The sequence below is a fragment of the Rhinolophus hipposideros genome (assembly GCF_964194185.1).
Source record: "Rhinolophus hipposideros genome assembly, chromosome: 12".
Classification (NCBI taxonomy): Eukaryota; Metazoa; Chordata; class Mammalia; order Chiroptera; family Rhinolophidae; genus Rhinolophus; species Rhinolophus hipposideros.
This window is the reverse complement of record NC_138058.1, coordinates 15,348,340-15,368,236: the sequence shown is the minus strand read 5'-3', so window position 1 is coordinate 15,368,236 and position 19,897 is coordinate 15,348,340. Positions and strand designations below refer to the sequence as shown.

The following is a 19,897-nucleotide window of genomic DNA, read 5'->3' as shown; positions in this document are numbered from 1 at the left end:
GGAGAAGTCATTCTGTGAACGCTTAGCCGGGAACTCAGTGACTAGTTTATACTTTAGCAGATGAAGGTACAGAATCCAACTCTGGGGCCTCCAAAAGGTAGTTTCATTCCATATGTAATTTCACTAGGTCAACTGTTCTACCCATTTTATACCTCGACATAGAACCACCCATGCTGTTTTCTAAAAGTCATGTTCCATGTTACAAGTTACTTTACAGGTTGAGATAGGATGGTGAGTTGTCCCATGTTGGGTGTTTGGTTTTTTTAAATAAAATATTTTAAACATATAGAAAGAAATAAGGGTTTGTTACAGGCAAATTCCACTTTATACCCTTTCTTGATTCCTTCCCTTTCTCCCTACTTCTCAGAGGTCATCACTTCTTATAGTTGGTAAGTGTCCTTTCTATCCACATTTCCACATATGTATGTGTCCATAAATGATCATAGAGTATTGTGTTGTATATTTTAAAATTGGTGTGTTTCCATATAGTATGTATTCTTTTACAACTTGCTTTTGTGGGGACTTATACACGTGTTGATATATGTAAGTCTAGTAGTTCATTGGAGTGCAGTGTTCTGGTATTTCCTTATGTGATTATGTTACGTGTCATAGGTTGTTGATTCACACTTCTGAAAATGTATGAAGGCCAAATTTCCTCATATGTTTGAAAAGACCAAAGATGAAAAAATGAATTATGTATATTTGATTATATGTATATTTGCTGAGATTTGAAGGAGTGAGATCAGACATATGTCTAACTTAGTGAAATTTTAAGTAAAGGAGACGGTCATGTATTTAAACATTTACTAATAATATAAGGTGTGGATTTTTCAAGAAGTTGAGAAAGCACTACTCGAGTAAGAACTTACAAAATAGTGACGTTAGGTAGGAGCTGTGTTTGATTATCAATCTCTGGAAATAAATATCTATAAGCACCTGCCTCAAAAGTAATTCCAGCATCACGATTTCATTGTAGAGAAGTTACGTGATTGGTAAAACTGGGGTCTCTTAGAAAATAAAGAGTTAAGGAAATAAAAAGTTCTAAAGACATCCACTTCTGAAAAAAACAAAACAAAACAGATGTACTGTTGTCAAAGACATGCTTCAACAGCTAATCCTTCATCTTAATCACTGGTTTGCCACTTGATGGCTGTGTGCTTTTGGAGCAAGTTACCTAGTGCCTCAGTTTATTCATCTATCACAGTTCAGTGACCAAGCCTTGGTCACAGTTCAGTGACCAAGCCTTTAACAGGGGCCTGGGGTTTCAGGGTCAGTTAAACACTAATTGGTTATTGAGGGAACATTGCTGGGTAGAGATGATCTGAGGGCGAGTGTCCTGTGTCGTGTTAAACCTTTTTAAGTGTTTTGATTTTTTAGACCAGCTCCTACAGGTTTGAAATTTAATGCATTCTTTTTTTTTTACTAGTATTCTCCTTTGCAAGTCTCTGCGAAATGCTCATGTAATCACTAGACAGTTTAATAAAAATTGCCGCCTTCTTTCTGAGCACTTGTCTTTGGCAGGGCTGGAGCTCTCTCTGCCTTGCTCCATAGACCTGCATAAAGGGTCTTCAAAACAAAGCAGTTGTTCCTGTGCAGTGTGCATTGTTTAAAGTAACTAAACTCACTTGCACATATGAGGTCTGACAATTAAGTTCGCGAACTCATCCTAGAAAAAGTGCTACATACCTCATTGCTGAATATCACTACAGTCACTCCCCTTGGGAAGCTATGCACCAATGCCAGCGCCTAATTCACCCTTCAAAGCAATTTTGGAACTCCTTTTTTATGGAATGGCTATCAGAGCTGTCATTGTATTTACCCTTGATGTCCTGAATGTCATCAAAATGGCTTCTTTCAACATTTCCTTTATCTTCAGGTAAAGAAAGAAGTCATTGGGGGCCAGGTCAGGTGAGTAGGGAGGGTGTTCCAATACAGTTATTTGTTCACTGGCTAAAAACTCCCTCACAGACAGTGCTGTGTGAGCTGGTGTATTGTCGTGATGCAAGAGCCATGAATTGTTGGCGAAAAGTTCAGGTTGTCTAACTTTTTCACACAGCCTTTTCAGCACTACCAAAAAGTTAACGTGGTCAACTGTTTGTCCAGTTGGTACAAATTCATAATGAATAATCCCTGTGATATCAGAAAAAGTTAGCAAGACCGTTGCAACAAGTTCACGAAATTGTCAGACCTTGTATATATGAAAATATTGGGGTTTTATTTTTATATTTTTACATATAAAATTGTTAACACAATTGGCAGATAACAACCTGTTTTCCCATCAACAGTCCCATCATTTGGTACAGCTGGCAACCAAGCTCTCCTGAGCTGATGTAGCTGAATTCTAGCCGATACCTAGAAGTACTTGGTGCAGCATTTTTCCTACTTAATTTTTTTTTCTCTTAAAGGAAACAAGTACGTGTTGTCAGTTCGTTTTCCCTCTTCTACTTTCATCATTCCGTCATTCTTACATCAAGAAGTCTATTATAGACACATTAAGCCCTTTCCCCCTTGTTTCTTTTTGAGCTCTTACCTGATTACTCTAGGAAAATGTCCCCTTTTCATTCACTTCCTTCAGCAGATATTCATTGAATTCCTACTTTGTCCCAGGCACTCCTTATATACCTCCTCTTCATTCATTTTTGTGTGAGTCAGAAATCAGCTCTAATCATGTCTGAGTATAACAGTAGATTGAATGATATAAAAGCTGCTTTATTTCCAGATAACAGGTTCTGAAAGCCTGTTCCTAAGCTCACTCATGAGCATGTCCATTAACTAAGATAGGTTTCTGTTTGTAAGCCAGAGATGCATTTCTCTGAAATAAGAAGGTAGACCAGTTCTTTAAAACCAAGCAAACCAATGAATTGTTCCAAAATGCACCAACTTTCTTTACACCGAAAAATGTTTAGAAATTAAACTTCCCTCTTTGACAGAATGCATAAGGAACTCCTTAAATATAATGTCCAACCCCTTTCTTTCTCTCCACTTTTTTTGGGCAGATTGGAACTGGCTTTAAATTGTCCATAATCAGGAATAAAGTTTATCACACTTTTTTTTTTTTTTTAGATTTTTATTTGTTTGTTTTTTTTATTGGGGAACGGTGTGTTTCTCCAGGGCCCATCAGCTGAAGTCGTTGTTCTTCAGTCAAGTTGTGGAGAGCACAGCTCAGCTCCAAGTCCGGTCACCGTTTTCAATCTTAGTTGCAGGGGCGCAGCCCATCATCCCATGTGCGAATTAAACTGGCAACCTTGTTGAGAGCTCACGCTCTATCCAACTGAGCCATTCGGCCACCTCTCCGGCAGCTCAGCAGCAGCTCATTGTCTTCAACTAGTTGTGGAGGGTGCAGCTCGCTGGCCCACGTGAGAATCGAACCAGCAACCTTGTTGTTCAGAGCTCGTGCTGTAACCAGCTGAGCCATCCTGCCACCCTTACCACACTTTCCAACTACCTCATGGCTTTGTTGGGAATATTAATAAAGTAATATCTGTAAATTGTCTGGGACATAAGAAATAATGACGAAAGTTGCTACTAATAGAGATAGAGTATTTATTAGCTTTATGTAGCAGAGATTCTAATTCATAGCCGTATTCTGGCACATAATAGGTATACAAGGTGTGACAATTAAGTTCATGAACTTGTCACCGTGCACTTACATTGGCAGCACTGGACAAACAGCTTGGTAAGGTTTCACAACCTTGGCATATCAGTATCTCACAGCTGTGTATGTGGCGACGTGTGACAGTGTCTTGCTGAGTGGAGTTCATTATTGGCGTGTTTTTGTGTGTCATCACGAAAATGTCTCAGTTTGAATTTGAGCAACGAACAAACATTACATTTGTTAAACTTAAGAGTGGAAGCAAAAATAGAGACATGTTAGTCCAAGTTTATGGGGATAATACCATGAAGAAAATGGCAGTGTACAAATGGATTAAATGTTTTTCTGAAGGGAGAGAACGCTTCACTGATGAACAGATCAGAGTGGCCAGTAATGAACAGAACTGACAAAAACATTGCAAAAAATTGTCGAATTGTGCATCAAAATCGTTGGCTGACTATGAGAAGCACAGCAGAACAAGTAAACGTCACTAGAGAAATTGTTAGGAAAATCTTAACTGAAAATGCTAACATGAGAAAGGTGTGTGCAAAAATGGTCCCGAAGGGGCTCACAGATGAACAAAAGCAAAGGAGAGTTGAAGTTTGCCAAGACCTTTTGAAGAGGCAAGACGATGTTTTGGGCCCGTCTTATCACTGGTGATGAAACATGGGTGTACCAATATGACCCTGAAACAAAGCTTCAAAGTGCACAACGGAAGTCAGCCAATTCTCCACTACCAAAAAAGTTCTGTCAGTCCAAATCAAGAGTCAAAACGATGTTTGCTAACCTTTTTTGATATCAGAGGGATTGCTCATTATGAATTTGTACCAATTGGTACCAAGCAGTTAACCAAGTCTACTATTTGGATGTGCTTAAAAGGCTGCATGAAAAAGTTAGACGAAAACAACCTGAACTTTTCAACAACAATTCATGGTTCTTACATCACAATGACATACCAGCTCACAACAGCACTGTCACCTGATCTGGTCCCCAATGACTTCTTTCTTTACCCAAATATAAAGGAAATATTGAAGACATTTTCATGATATTCAGGACATCAAGGGTAATATGATAACAGCTCTGATGGCCATTCCAGAAAAAGAGTTCCAAAATTGACTTGAAGGGTGGACTAGGCCCTGGCATCAGTGCATAGCTTCCCAAGGGGAGTACTTAGAAGGTGACCATAGTGATATTCAGTAATGAGGTATGTAGCACTTTTTCTAGAATGAGTTCACGAAATTAATTGTCAGACCTCATGGATACTTAATAAGTAATGAAAGGATAGATGGATGCTGCTTACTGTTACATATCACAGAACTTGTAGAATTCCACCCTCATTTTATGTGTGAAATGAAGTAAGACTAAAAAAGCTGAGTCCCAGTACAGAAAGGAGTTTTAAAATGCCAGGTAAATGTATCAGTTTCAAGCAAGTCTACTAAATGTAAAGAGAACACATCCTACAAAAACGTGCTTACCATTGTCTCCATTTCCCCCTACTCTGATGTTCCTCTCAGCCACCCAATTCTCTTTCTTCAGAATCTTGTCCTCCCCCAACAGTATACCCTCTTTCTCATTTCTCTTTCTCTGCCCCTGGAATTTCTTTAACTATATATAGGTCTTTTCTTGAATAGTACATTTGTGTGGGTCTCTCTACTCAGTCATCTCTCCTCTTGACTCTCTCCCTTAATCACATAGCATAGATTTAAAAAAAATAAACGAGACATTTGATCAAAAAATGTGGTGAATGTTTAAATTAAAAAAAATTATAGTAAAAGACCCATTGCCATTAATCCCCCTCAAAATACTCCCCCTCACTTTGAACACACTTATCCCATCGTTCTTGCCACTTTCTGAAGCAGTTCTGGAAGTCCTCTTTCGTGAGTGTCTTTAGTTGCCCTTTCATAGCTGCCTCAATGTCCTGAATTGATTCAAAACGTTAAACTTGCAGTCATTTTGACTTTGGGGAAGAGCCAGAAGTCTCATGGTGACAGATTCAGTGAATAAGGTGAATGAAGACACATCATAATGTTTTTATTTGACAGAAATTGCCATACCGGAAGTGAAATGTGACACAAGTGTTGTCATGGTAGAGGATGATTTATGCCACAGTTTAAAACATACCTTCTCTCAGTATTACCTTGTTTTGTACACCTGAAACTAATAAATAAATTAATTAATAAAAAATAAAAATAAAAAAAAAATAAATAAAAACTTAACATGGCTAAAAAAAAAAAAAAAAAGAATATATGGAAGACATTCTAAGGCTTAAAAATAAGACTTTTCTCTAAATGAGATTTGTGAGTGTGTGTGTATGCACATGTATATACATATACACACACACAGGTATTTACATGCACACATAGATGCAAACACTCTGCATGGAATAATAGAGACGTCCTAAATGTCACTGACTGTCAGAGAAGGCAGATAATAAGATTTTGGTATTATTTAAGGACTTAGAGTTTTGCCATCGAGATACTTGGATCCATGTTCCATCGTGACCTTGTAGTTAACAGATCTTTGTTATCTGTAACTTTCACTTTCTTACATGTGGGAAATATCAACCTCATAGCTATATTAAGTTAATTCCAATAAATTGGACTTGGTAATACACAGATGTGTGAAATAAATATAAGGCAAAAATGAAAAGAAAAAAAAAAAAAACCATACCTTCTCTCAACTGTAGCTCACACCTGATTGACTGCACCAAACAAATTGAAACTTGTCACACACTGTTACTAAGGTTCACCACACCACTTGCTATATTAAAGATTCCTGCCTTTCCGTTGGATGGCACTCGCAGCAACATTCACTGTATTTTGTGATCACATCTCGTATATACAGTTACATGTATATTTAAGATATGTGTGTGTGTGTGTGTGTATGTTCTGTCCTAGTTCTGAATTAAGTAGGGCTCTTAAAAAAACAAACTCGAGTTAGTTTACCGTTGCAAGGCATGATTGTACTTCTGTGATTAGTTAGTAGAAGGGGGAAAAGTTTTCTACTCCTGAACTAGGCTTCCAGCTTGTAATATTATAAAATTTGTCTTAAGATTTCTTCCTCCAGCAGTTTTGCTTCTGGAAATATCCTTTGATCGTTAGCTTTAATTCTGGCTACGTCTGCTTTTCACAGTTACAATAGCTCATTTCTTTAATTTTTTCTGTGTTCATCTAAGATGCTTTTCAAAGGGTTGCATGATTTTTCAACCACCTAAATAAAAAGAACCTCTTTTTGAGAATTGTCGTTTATCATTGTAAAGTTATTTTAGTACCATAGTTCTCTGTGCAGTTCTAAATATTAAAATTATTTTATAGCACATACTATAATGTGTGCACACACCCGTGTGTTTTTTTGTCACACTTATACGAGAAGTAAAAAGACCTTCTCCCTAAATCACATGTCACCTAAAAGTCAAAATAAATTGTCATTGGCAAATGCTTTTATAATCCCAGGCCTTCAAACTCCAGGTGGGGTTGAATTCCTATTGTTATTTTTCACTGTTTTTTTGACAGACAGCTTGCCTTTATTGACCTTCCCTTTCCACCAACTCTGTTTCCTACCTAAAAATTCATTCAAATCAAAAGAAAAAGCATAGCAACCTTTGGGGTTTTTCTCTTTTAAAAGCTATAAATAAATAAACCAAACAAACAAACTTCTTTGTTTCATTTTAGAAAACTAAGAAAGCAAAAAAGACTTTACATATTATTCCACTGGCTTTTTAAATATCTGTTCCCACTAGAGGGCATTCTTTCCTTTGACTTTATAGCTTTTATGTATTTATTTTACTGAACTGCTAAATTCAAAGGTAAATGTTGGAATATGAATGTGTTCAGATGAACTCTTATAGGCACGAGTTGTTGGATATACATCGTTATTTTCATTTAAGTTGTGTCTGTGCCAATGTCAAAATTGATGTTAAATTATATTTCCTTGCATGTTTGTCTATATGGTTAGGTGAACTTGATCAGATGGGGAATCACAAATACGCCATCATAACTTTATGACATAGCTTGCGCTTGGTACCGTTTTCCAAATTAAAGATTCTTCAATTTATTTACGACACAGTAAGGCTAAACCTCGATTATTTTAAGAGGAGTTGTGCATCTTATTAGCTCAGTTTTTGCAGTTACCAGTATCTTACTGATACCTCATCAAAAGCAACTCTATTTTTCCTATCAAGGAATTGATAATTTACCATATTCCACATATATGTTCTTTTAAAGATTTTAAAGATTTTTATTTTTCCTATCAAGGAATTGATAATTTACCATATTCCACATATATGTTCTTTTAAAGATTTTCCTGAGCCTTATGATACCAGCTAGAACCACTGTTGTTAACCAAGGAACTATACAGCAAAAAGCTGACTTATTTTCTCTAATAATAGGAACTGTAGATTACCTAAGGAGGAAATTTTATTAGTATGTGTTCTAAAATGAATTCTGACAGAGATACTTAGAAGGGACTCTGTTTTGAGTGGAAAATCTGGGTCCTTTTCAAAGTTAAGTGAGATTTAATCATTCTAAGTGAGGGTAAGGGAAGTGAGTTATTGAGAAACTATAGCAAAGCCTATGCATGCTTCTGTATTTATTTAAAGACCTAGAGCTACTTTCAAGTCAGAAGTGGTATGGAATCTTCTATAAAATTAGATGTTGATTTAGGCTTGTGATGACAGATTACATCTTTTTTTTTTTTTTTTTTTAAATGAGCCTTGTGCTCTCCCCGGCTGAGACAGTCTGTTGGCCACTCACAGGGGCTCTCGCCGGCCTCTCACGATGGACGGTAGCGAGTGGCAGCACTCAGCAGCCCATGCCGACCTCCGGCTGCTCACGACAGCCCAGCTCCAGGAAGAGCAATTGTTGACAATGTTAGCTATGGAGGGCACAGCTCACTGGCCCATGTGGGAATCGAACTGGCAACCTCGGCGTTAGGAGCACTGCTTTCCAACCACCTGAGCCACAGGGCCAGCCTCAGATTACATGTCTTAAACGGCAGAGCTATTACAATGAGAAGGGATAGCAAGCTATATAGAAAACTATAGGTTATAAAACATTTTTACTTCCCTGACTTCTTCTTCACAGTACACTAATCACAAAAATCCTCTATCACATACTTGCCACCATAGACTATTATAATCTGTGTGACTCTTACTTACGCTGTAAGAAACCCTGATGTAAACTTACTTATGTAACGTTTGATGGTATGATTGAAGTATGTATTTGTTTGAAATAATGACCTTGACTCATAAAATTTGTTAAATGTCTCTTTCAGTGTTTAAGAAGTTAGAAAACATACGTTTTAAAAATGATTTTATCAAAAATAGTTAATTAAAGGGGCTGGCTCGGTGGCTCAGGCAGTTAGAGCTCCATGCTCCTAACTGCAAAGGTTGCCGGTTCGATTCCCACATGGGTCAGTGGGCTCTCAGCCACAAGGTTGCCAGTTCAATTCCTTGAGTCTCACAAGGGATGTTGGGCTCCTCCCCCTGCAACTAAGATTGAACACGACACCTTGAGCTGAGCTGCCTCCTGGATGGCTCAGTTGGTTGGAGCACGTCCTCTCAACCACAAGGTTGACAGTTCAACTCCCGCAAGGGATGGTAGGCTGTGCCCCCTGCAACTAGCAATGGCAACTGGACCTAAGCTGAGCTGCACCCTCCACAGCTAAGACTGAAAGGACAACAACTTGACTTGGAAAAAAGTCCTGGAAGTACACACTGTTCCCCAATAAAGTCCTGTTCCCCTTCCCCAATAAAATATTTTTTAAAAATAGTTAATTAAAACCGATTTCCTAAAGGGCCAGCAGTTACTGAACTCCAGCTTGGCTGTAGGTGCAGCCTGACACTATCCCCCATCCTCACCCCTTAGGAGAGCCCTGGGCATTTAGATTAAATAGCTTTGAATTAAATCAGAATAGTAGAGCAGGCAAGGGACAAGCATCATCAGCATCTTCCTACTGAAAAGGATACAGCGTTTGGCAGGATCACTGTCCCCAGTCACCTTAAGCTTTGTTCATTTATATTTGTCCGTAGGCATCCCCACCACAGAAAGAAAAGTCATGCCTACAGAATAACATCAGATAAAACACACCAAGAGTTAGTGTTCAAAGCTGGCTTCATCTTCCTGGTATCTTATTAATGCAGTTCACACTACATTTGTTTGGCAAAGTTATCGTACCCAGTTACATTAAATTTTATTCGTGAATCTACATAGATATTTATATCTTTTAAATATTTGCAATGTTACGCTTAAAGCATTGCCCTGCTTGGAAGCTATTTTGTATAAGCAAATTTTGAAGTATTCCATCTTTTTTATCAAATATCTTTTCAGTGAAGCTTTCTTTGCTCACACTGTTGATCCTTTCTGCTTTCTTTTTCTCCATAGCACTAATCTTTTTTTTAATTAAAGTTTATTGGGGTGACACCCAGAGTTAGTTCTCTTTCCATCACCATATATTTGATCCCCTTTATCCTCTTCTACCATCCCCCACCATAGCACTAATCTTTTAACTTGCTTTATAACTTACACCTGTCTTCACCCACTAAAATGTTAGCTTCATGGGGGCACAGCTTTGTCTGTTTTGTTCATTGCTGTATCCCTACCATCTACAACACAGTAGACACTCAGTATTTTTTGGAATTTGCTGAAAAGCTGCAGGCTTGATGCCATTTTTTGACTCTCTCAGTATGACTTGGGGGGGGGTCTCAGTACAACTTTGGAAATCTCAACAATCTTGAAGGATATTTTGAAGACTGATTGAAAAGGTTATATATACTATAATTGACCTCAAGTTATATGCCAGAAAATGTGATGATGTAATTTAACTGCATCTGAATAAAATGTTAGCACCTTAACATTTAAGACTTTCATTTTTTTTTCTCAAATGAGTCTCACAGCAAACTTGATAGGTGAAGAAATTGATCAGAGGACAGTGGTGATTTGCCTAATAGCTCATTATTAATGAAAAGTAATAATAGAGATCCATGTTCTTTTTAAAATAAAAATGTATTCATTCAGCAAGCATTTATTAAGAATCTGCAGCCTGCCAAAAGAACTATGCTAGTTTCCCACCTTGAATTGACAGTTGTTACAAACAATTCCAGCTTTGGGTTTTTTGTTTTGTTTGATTGGAGCAGGAGGAGTTAAAAAAATTGAGTGGATATATGAGAACATTTATCAAATAAATGCAAGGGGAAAGAAGAGTGGTTCTACAGATACCCTCTGCCAGATCTAGAAGAACTTGACCTTTCAAGATCCCTGAGGTACTTCACACCCTCAGACGGAACCACTGACCAAATTTTATCATTCCTTTGTTTTCCTTTTCTAATGTGTTTCCCTGAAAATAAGACCTTGACGGACAGCCAGCTGTAATGCATCTTTTGGAGCAAAAATTAATATAAGACCCGGTCTTATTTTACTATAAGACCCGGTCATAATATAATATAATATAATATAATATAATATAATATAATATATAGATCAGGTCTTATATTAATTTTTGCTCCAAAAAATGCATTTTAGCCGATTGTCCAGTTAGGTCTTATTTTGGGGGAAACATGGTAGTTTTACATGTTTGATTTCCTAAACTAGGTGTTTTTGAACTTCATATTATATTTATTCTTTGAGACTTTCACTCATCTGAGATTCTCTGACATCCTCACCTGTGGCTGATTCATTATTTTTAAATTCATTTCGTCTGGTGCACATGGACAAAAGATTCACCAGAGATTCCCCAGAGAATCTATTTAAGAGTGAAATTGCAGTCATACGAATTACACGTTTATCTTGACTAGAACGTGAACAAAATTTTCAGAGTGGTTGTACTGATGTATGTTCCCATCAACAGAATAAAAGTGTTTCTGTTGCTCCTTGTCTTCACTAGCACTTGATATCATCAGACTTCTTAGGTTTTTGACAAATTGGTAGAGTAAAATGTTAGCTCATGATAGTTTTATTTGCACTTCTTTGATAACTTTTATAAGATTGAGCATCTTTTCATATATTTATTGATCATTTGTGTTTGTTCTTTGTAGTGGCCATTGATGTCTTTGCACATTTTTCTCTTGGATATTGGTCATTTTCTTACTGATATGTGAGAGTTCTTAATGCATTCGGAACTTTTGTCTGTCATGTATGTTGCACATATCACCATTTCCAGTGCCTTGTCTTTTCCATTACTCTAGGGTATTAAAAAGTGACCTAAAGTCTTAATTTTAATGTGGTTGAATTTATCTCTTTATGATTTGTATATTATGACCGTGTGTGTGATTGTGCATATTTTAAGAAATTGTTTCCTGTTCTGAGCTCATAAAAATATTCCTCTATATTGTCTTCCAGAGGATTTTTTTTTCTTTTCGTTTTCCTTTCACATTTGTCTTTAAGCCATCTGGAATTGATTTTTGTGTGTGGGGTTCTGTAGAAGAGATGTAATTTTATTTTCCTCACATAGGAATAATCACCTGTCCTGACACCATTTATTGTCTGTTCCCTCCATTCCCCACTGGTCTATAGTGACCTTGCTGTCGTATAACAGATTTTCAATATATGTGCTTCTGTTCCTGGGCCTTCTGTTCCATAGGTCAGTTTGTCTGTTTCAATACCAGTATTGTTCAGTCTTAATTACTATAACTTTATAATAATTCTTGATATATAGAGCAGATCTTTCATCTAGTTTTTCTTCAGGAATATCTTGGCTATTAGTGGCCCTTTGCAACTTGCATAAAAATTTGAGTCAGTTTATCATGTGAGCTTAAAATTATTTTGTGATTTTGATTAGAATTGTATTGAATCCTCAGACCAATTTGGGAAGAATTGGCATTTTATTATGTTGAAACTTTTACCTTGTGAACCTGGTAGTTTTATTTTTAAAGTCCTTTAATGTCTGAATACATTTTTACTAATTTGCTTTATTCAGTTTTTTTAACTTCTTCCCCTCCCGTACAAAATTTAGATTTATTCATGGGTACTTTTAAAAATGCTGTTGCAGCATAAGCAATAGAGACAGTGGAAATGTAATGGCTGTGTGCGATGTCAGAGGGGTAGTAGATTGAGAGTGGGGGTTATCACTTTGTGATAAATGTCTAACTATTACATTGTTTTGTACACCTGAAACTAATTTTAAAAAATGCTGTTGCAAATGGCATAATTTTTTATTGTGATAAAATATACATAACAAAACCCATCATTTTAACCCTTTTTGCATGTACAATTTAGTGGTATTAAGTATATTCCCATATTGTGCAACCACCACCACTATCCATTTCCAGAATTGTCCATCATCCCAAGCTGAAACTCTGTACCCATTAAACAATACTCCCTTCTACCTAGCCCCTGGTAATCACTGTTCTGCTTCTTTTTATATAAATTTGACTCATCTATATACCTCATATAAATGGAATCATAAAATGTGTATTTTTTAATAATACATTTTTCTGTCTTTTTTGGAGTGAAGAAATATCAATATTTTATTAAATTGGTTTTCATATTTATAAACCTTGCTTAAAATATTCTAATAATTAGGTGTATTTGGGTTTTCTACATAAACAAGCATATCACATGTGAATAAAAGGCTTTTCCTACAGTAAATCTGCGCATTAAGTTTTAAATTCTAATTTATTTTTTATATTTATGTTGTTTGGTTCATTTTCAGATCTGTTGGTTGCCTCTTTTCAGACTTCTCTTTTATTTCTTTCACCCATTAAGTATTATTTGATATCCAATTCTGATTTAAACTATGGCCTTCTGATTCTACTGTCTGTTGCTGCTACTACTTTGTACTGGTACTTTGGTTTTTCTGTATATGAACCGTCATTCCTTAGATGTTTATTTCTGCCAGATGCTTGGTAGCAGTGCTAATTTAGGACGACTTTCAACTAAATTCTTGACCTGAGAACTATTTGGACTCATTTGGTAGTCTGAATTTGGGCTCTCCACTAATGAGATGGCCAGGCTGGATTTTGGTTGCAACTTTTCTGGGGTTTTTTGTTGTTTCGAGCTGAGTGGGAAGGAGGAATTACACACTAAGTTTTCAATGTCATCAATAGTTCCTTGGAAGCTTCAACTTTAAGCAAAACCAGTTTTACCGTAGGCTAATTGATAATAAAACAAGAGTTAAGTTCCTATGGCGTATTTCTGGTCACAAAAACATCACCAGACTTCTAAATAAAGACCCAAAATACTTCTAATATTAACATTAAAATAAATGTGAGCTATATATACATTTAAGAAAGATTAATAAAAACAAGTTAGATAATTCTTTTCCAACCCGCTTATTCCTCTTCTGGGTGGTGGCTGACTGGAGACTCTCCCAGCAGCTCAGGGCACAGGGCAGGACCCCACCCTGGACAGGACGCCCTTCCATCACAGGGCGCATCACAAGCACATACACTCACTCAGACTGGAACAACGTGGACACACCAGTTCACCTCACGTGCACATCTTTGGGACGTGGGAGGAAACCAGAGTCCCCTGAGAAAACCCACGCAGACATGGGGAGAACATGCCAACTCCACACAGACAGTGGCCCCCGCCTGGAATTGATTTTTTTTTTTCCTTCATCAGCATTGTAATGAAAGTGCATTATGCTGTATTAGGGTCTTTGCTTTATGGGGAATTACCTATTAGACACGCCACCTTTAGCACACCTAGTCTTTGCTTCCTGTGCTTTGTCCTGCAATGCTGTGAAATTTTTTTTTACCTGCTTTGGCAAATAAATGCCCGTCTGCTTTAATGATTCCAGTTACCAGTTCCTCTTGCTAGCTCATCAAGACATTTTTTTAATTGAGGTAACATTGGCTTATAACATAAAAAATTTAGGTGTGTAACATTATAATTCAATATCTGTATATATTATTGCGCGCTCACGGCCAAAAGTTTAGTTCCCGTCTGTCACCATACATTTGACTCCCTTTACCCACTTCATCCTTCTTCCCACCCCTTTCCCCTCTGGTAAGCACCCATCTGTTGTCGTATCTCTGAGTTTGGGTTTTTTAACATTTCATCAAACATTTTAAGTTATTTTCATTAGGAGTGTAAATAAGGGTAACAAATTCACCGTATTGTTGGAAATACCCATGTCATTTTACTATGTCATTTCTAGTCATTTTGGAAAACAAATATTGGCTTAAATAAGTACCTTAAAAATTTATAAAAGTGAAATGGAGAGTAGCCTTTTACAGCTGCTAATGATATTTCTTTTTTTTATAGGTGTCAGCTGTGATGCATGTTTAAAAGGAAATTTTCGAGGTCGCAGATATAAGTGTTTAATTTGCTACGATTACGATCTTTGTGCATCTTGTTATGAAAGTGGTGCAACAACAACAAGGCATACAACTGACCACCCAATGCAGTGCATATTAACAAGGGTAGATTTTGGTACGTATTTAATAAAACTTTAGTAGATTATCATTTAGACTTTTATGTGTATGTGTGTGAAGAAATAAAGGCAAAATGTTCTAAAGCTATCCAGAATAGCATTCATGAAGCTCCAAATTTATTAAAAATAACATGAATCTTACTTTTACAAATTCTAAGAAATTATTTCTCCTAATCATTGTTTACTTGTTTATGAAAGCCGTTCAGAAATATATGCAACTAACAAGATATGAAATGAAGAGTGCCTCAGTAAAAAAGGAATAAAGTTAAACTGACCTTGCTAACAGTAGACAGGTAGTCTTGCTCTAGTTATTAGAAAGTGTATTATTTTTTAGTTGATTAGAAGACATTGTCAATCCACAAGGAAAGCTATAAATGTTTCATTGCTATAATTTCTTACATGGTCAGCACTAGTTATTATCTGTCTTTTTGGATGTGAAGTGGTACCTCATGTGGTTTTGATTTGCATTCCTCTAATGGCTAATTATGTGGACCATTTTTTTGTGTGCTTATTGGTCATTTGTATATCTATTAGGGAGAAGTGTCTGTTCAGATCCTTTGCCAATTTTAAATTGGGTAATGTCTTTTTATTACTAAGTTTTAATAGTTCATTGCATATTCTACATACAGCTTCCTTATCAGAAGAGTGATTTACAGAAATTTTCTCCCATTCCATGGGTTGTCTTTTTACTTTTTTGATGGTGTGTTTTGAAGCACAAAAGTTTTAATTTTGATGTTGTCCAGTTTATCTGGGTTTTTTTTCCTTATATTGTGCTTTTGGTGTCATATCCAGGAAACCATTGCCTAAGCCAAGATCACAAAGATTTAAAACTGTTTTCTTCTAAGAATTTTATAGTTTTAGCTTTTACATTTAGATCTTTGATCCATTTTGAGTTAATTTTTGTATATGGAATGAGGTAGAGGTTTAGCTTTATTCTTTTGCATATGGATATCCAGTTGTCCTAGCATCTTTTGTTGAAAAGACAATTTGTGACCCAATGAATTGTCTTGGCTTTCTTGTTGAAAATCAGTTGGCCAGGCAGGAGGGAAAAATAGGGTGGTGTTCACCAAGGGTACAACCTTTTGTTATGCAACATGAATAAGTTCTAATGTACAGCGTGGTAACCATAGTTAGCAATATTGTCTTCTGTATCAAAACACATACACGCAGCGGTAACTACAAGTATGTAGGGGTGATGGATATGTTAATTAGCGTGATTGTGGTGATCTTTTCAGCATATACGTATATTAAACCATCAAGTTGTATACCATTAATATGTACAATTTTTATGTCAAAGATAATAACGCTGATCATAAATGTGTTTATTTCTGGACTCTCAAGCTATTCCATTGATTTATATGTCTATCTTTATGCCAGTACCACACTGTCTGATAACTGTAGCTGTGTAGTAAGCTTTGAAATCAAGATGTGTAAATCTTCTAACTTTGTTCTTTTTCAAGATTGTTTGGGTGTTCTAGATAATCTTTGAGTCTCTGTGTGAGTTTTAGGATCAATTTGTCAAATTTCTTCAAAGAGGCCAACTGGGATTTTGATATGGATTGTTTTGAATCTGTAGATCAGTTTGGAGAGTAATGATATTAAATCTGTCCATCCATGGACATGGGGTATCTTCCCATTTATTTAGGTCATCTTTAATTTCTTTCAACAAAGTTTTATAGTTATCAGGGAATAAGTTTTATACTTTCATTGAATGTATTCCTAGTATTCTTTTTGATGTTGTAAACAAAATTGTTTTTTAATTTTATTTTGTATTGTTCACTGCAAGCAAATAGAAAAACAGTTGTTTTTTATATATGGATCTTGTATCCTGTGATGTTGCTGAACTGTTTATTACTTTTAAAAGTATTTTAGTGAATTCTTTGGGATTTCCTGTATACAAGGTCATGTCATCTACTAATAGAGATAGTTTTACTTCTTTTCATCTGGATGAGTCTCATTTGATTTTCTTGCCTAATTACTTTGGTTAGAGCTTCCAGTAAAATACTGAATAGAAATGGCCAAAATTGGAGTTTTTGTCTTTTTCCTGGTCTTAAGGGAAAAGCATCCTGTCTTTCACCAGTATGATGTTTGTTAGCTGTGCCTTTTTTGTAGATGCCCTTTATCAGGAGAGGAAGTTTTATTTATCCCTACATACCCTAAATTCACTTCACAAGTCTTAGGCACATAATAAATAGTAAATATAAATATAGTGGGAAAATATTTTTAAGATAGTCTTAAATCTCTTTAAAGATGAATGCGAACAAATCAGTCATGTAGTGAACACTTCTGTCCATTTTCTCTTTTTTACAAAAATGAGCATATCTTCTTAAATTAGGCATTTGTTTCATGCCTAAATAATGAGATAGTGCTTTGTAACGAAGTGACATAATGTACTAAATGTACTTTAGATGACTTTTTGTGTGTGTGTACCACCAGTGGAGGGAAGTAGGCTTACTCCTTGAGATGTACTAATGAGGCAAACAGATTATTCCCACAGATTCTCACTAATTGGTTAGTTGTTTAGTAACCATGTTGGGCAAGTATGTTGTGGTAGTACTCCATTCAGGTTAGCGTTTACAAGAACTGAATGCCGAGGGCCCTTTCTGCTGTAAAAATGATACATGTTCTACAGGCAAACTGCATCTGGGAGTTGGTGTATTGATCATGGTCGTCTCTGCTCGTTCCCTCTGAACACTTGTGTTCTCATATATTGTACACCGTGCTGATTCTTTGCGTTGACATTGGCATTGCCGCAGTATATACAGAGATAAAGAAAAAGTAAATGTCAATAAAATTAGAACCAGATGTGAAATGAAAGATGTTTTAATATTAAATGAAGGGATTAAAAAGCTGTTTGCTTTGTTTTTCTCTTAAGGCTGTAGTAGCTATATGGGAAAGGAATTTGGAAGGTATCATGGAGTCCTTAGGAGAATATGGATGTTGCAAATGTAGACAGTGTAGCCGAGCACTTCTCAAAACGTGATGTTGTTGGCGGAGATTTCAGACAAGCTTTTTAAAAAAATCTATTTTGTATCATATGATTACATTTTTATGTATTAAGAAAACTAATAACAGTTATTTCTCAGTGTAATCCCATTTTATTTTTCAGATTTGTACTATGGTGGGGAAGCTTTCTCTGTAGAGCAGCCACAGTCTTTTACTTGTCCCTATTGTGGAAAAATGGGCTATACGGAGACATCTCTCCAAGAACATGTTACTTCTGAACACGCAGAAACATCAACAGAAGTGGTAAGTGAAGCAGTCTTGTGTCTAAAATGATAGCGTAAAGTACATTATTTCTGATATAAATAAAGCGAGGTCACTGTCATGTACCTTCAGCTAAGTATACTGATACTATTTGCAATAATTATTAAAATTATCTTTCACCAGCAAATCTTACACATCCTAGGAGGCTACATGTGCACAAGACAGTGCCCCTCATTTGTTCGCACTAGCCATTCTTGCCCTGTTGCTAAAAGCAAAGTGTGGAATCTTGACCAAATTTTATTTTGAATAATCCTATGGAGAAAAATAATGGTATAAAAGTACTTAAAAATCTTTTTCTGATGATTCAGAATAATCAGTTTTAGCTGATAATATATTTAATATTTACACAGTTTGTCAATTAAAAGGAACCATAGAACACAGAACAGAAATGACCATTGTGACATTTTGTGTATAAATAGGTGCATTTGATCTAACTTCCCAGCACGTATATTTCCTTATTAGGAGCAATAATAGTGGAGTGCACCACAATTTCTATAACTCTTCTAAATCTAATCTTGTACACTGTCTTAAATATTGTAATTACCTATTTTATCCTTATAATCAGATAGTTAGGAAAGGTAAGCCCTGGAAAGCCAAATACACATTTAAAGAAAAAAAACTAGGCTTTGATTATTACTGCTTGCATTCTTCTTTATCAAAGAATGCAGTTGTGTTGTGTGTTTTTCTGTGAACTAACAACAGTATTTTATTTAACAGTGGGAAATACGTAGGGTTTGAAAACTGCAGTTGCTGTAGGCAATCACATTGCTGCTACTCAGCTGCATTTACCTAGGGAGGCTAGACTGTCGGTATTTGGTACTTGTACCATTTGTTCTTCTCATCACTTTTGACTCAAAACACTTTCAATTTTATAAATCACTTTTTTCTATCTTTAGTATTTGGCTCTTTTTGTATATTTTTAAATAATAGTTATTTTGAGCATATTTACTTATTTAAAATCAGATAGTAGTACTTTTGACTATAAGGGTGATACAGCCATTAGTATTCCAGCAAATTTTTGAGTTGCTAGCAGGGAAAGAAATGACAGAAGACACTTGGGATAGTTCAGATTTAGTCTGGCATAGTCTGTGTATATGAGTCATGACATATGTTTTAAAATTTTCAATCACAGTTGACATTGAATATTATATTAGTTTCATATATACAGCATAGTGTTAGATGTGTATGTAACTTATGAAGTGTGTGTCATGATATTTTTAAAGATACTTCTATAAAATACCGATTTCTTAAGATGATAACAAAAACCAAGCGGGGAATCACTTAGATTATCATGAAAATGAGGTAATAATAGCTTTTTCAGGAATGTGTCTATGCCTCCTATTGAGAGTGTGTTATTATCCCCAGGTAGGGGTTTTTTTGCACTGTACTTTACTCTGAGTTGAATTAAAATCCTGTAGAGGAAGGCAAACAGGTAGTTTTTAGAATTGGAAGAACACTTAATAGGAAAGGAAGTGCTAGGTAAGATAGCAGCAGGTGTTAGAGGCATTTGTTTTGAATTCTTTTTTTCTTTGCCCACTGGTTTGGTTTCTTCTTTGTCCTATGAAATACTGGTTTGTCTAGTTCACTGTCCAGACAGCTAATTTCAGGTCAGTGCATAGAAATGTTTTGCAGGGCCTGCAGGAAGATTTGTAAGGACGGGGGTATAAA

The 19,897-nt window shown here is 36.0% G+C and overlaps 1 protein-coding gene across 1 annotated transcript in view; it reads left to right on the top strand.

The window, feature by feature from the left end:
- Nucleotides 1-19,897, top strand: part of KCMF1 (potassium channel modulatory factor 1) — a 69,757-nt gene that overhangs the window by 31,594 nt on the left and 18,266 nt on the right. Inside the window, exons 2-3 of the mRNA XM_081068138.1 lie at nucleotides 14,794-14,961; nucleotides 18,072-18,211. Coding sequence (XP_080924264.1) covers nucleotides 14,794-14,961; nucleotides 18,072-18,211 — 308 coding nt within the window. The remainder of the gene's footprint in view (nucleotides 1-14,793; nucleotides 14,962-18,071; nucleotides 18,212-19,897) is intronic.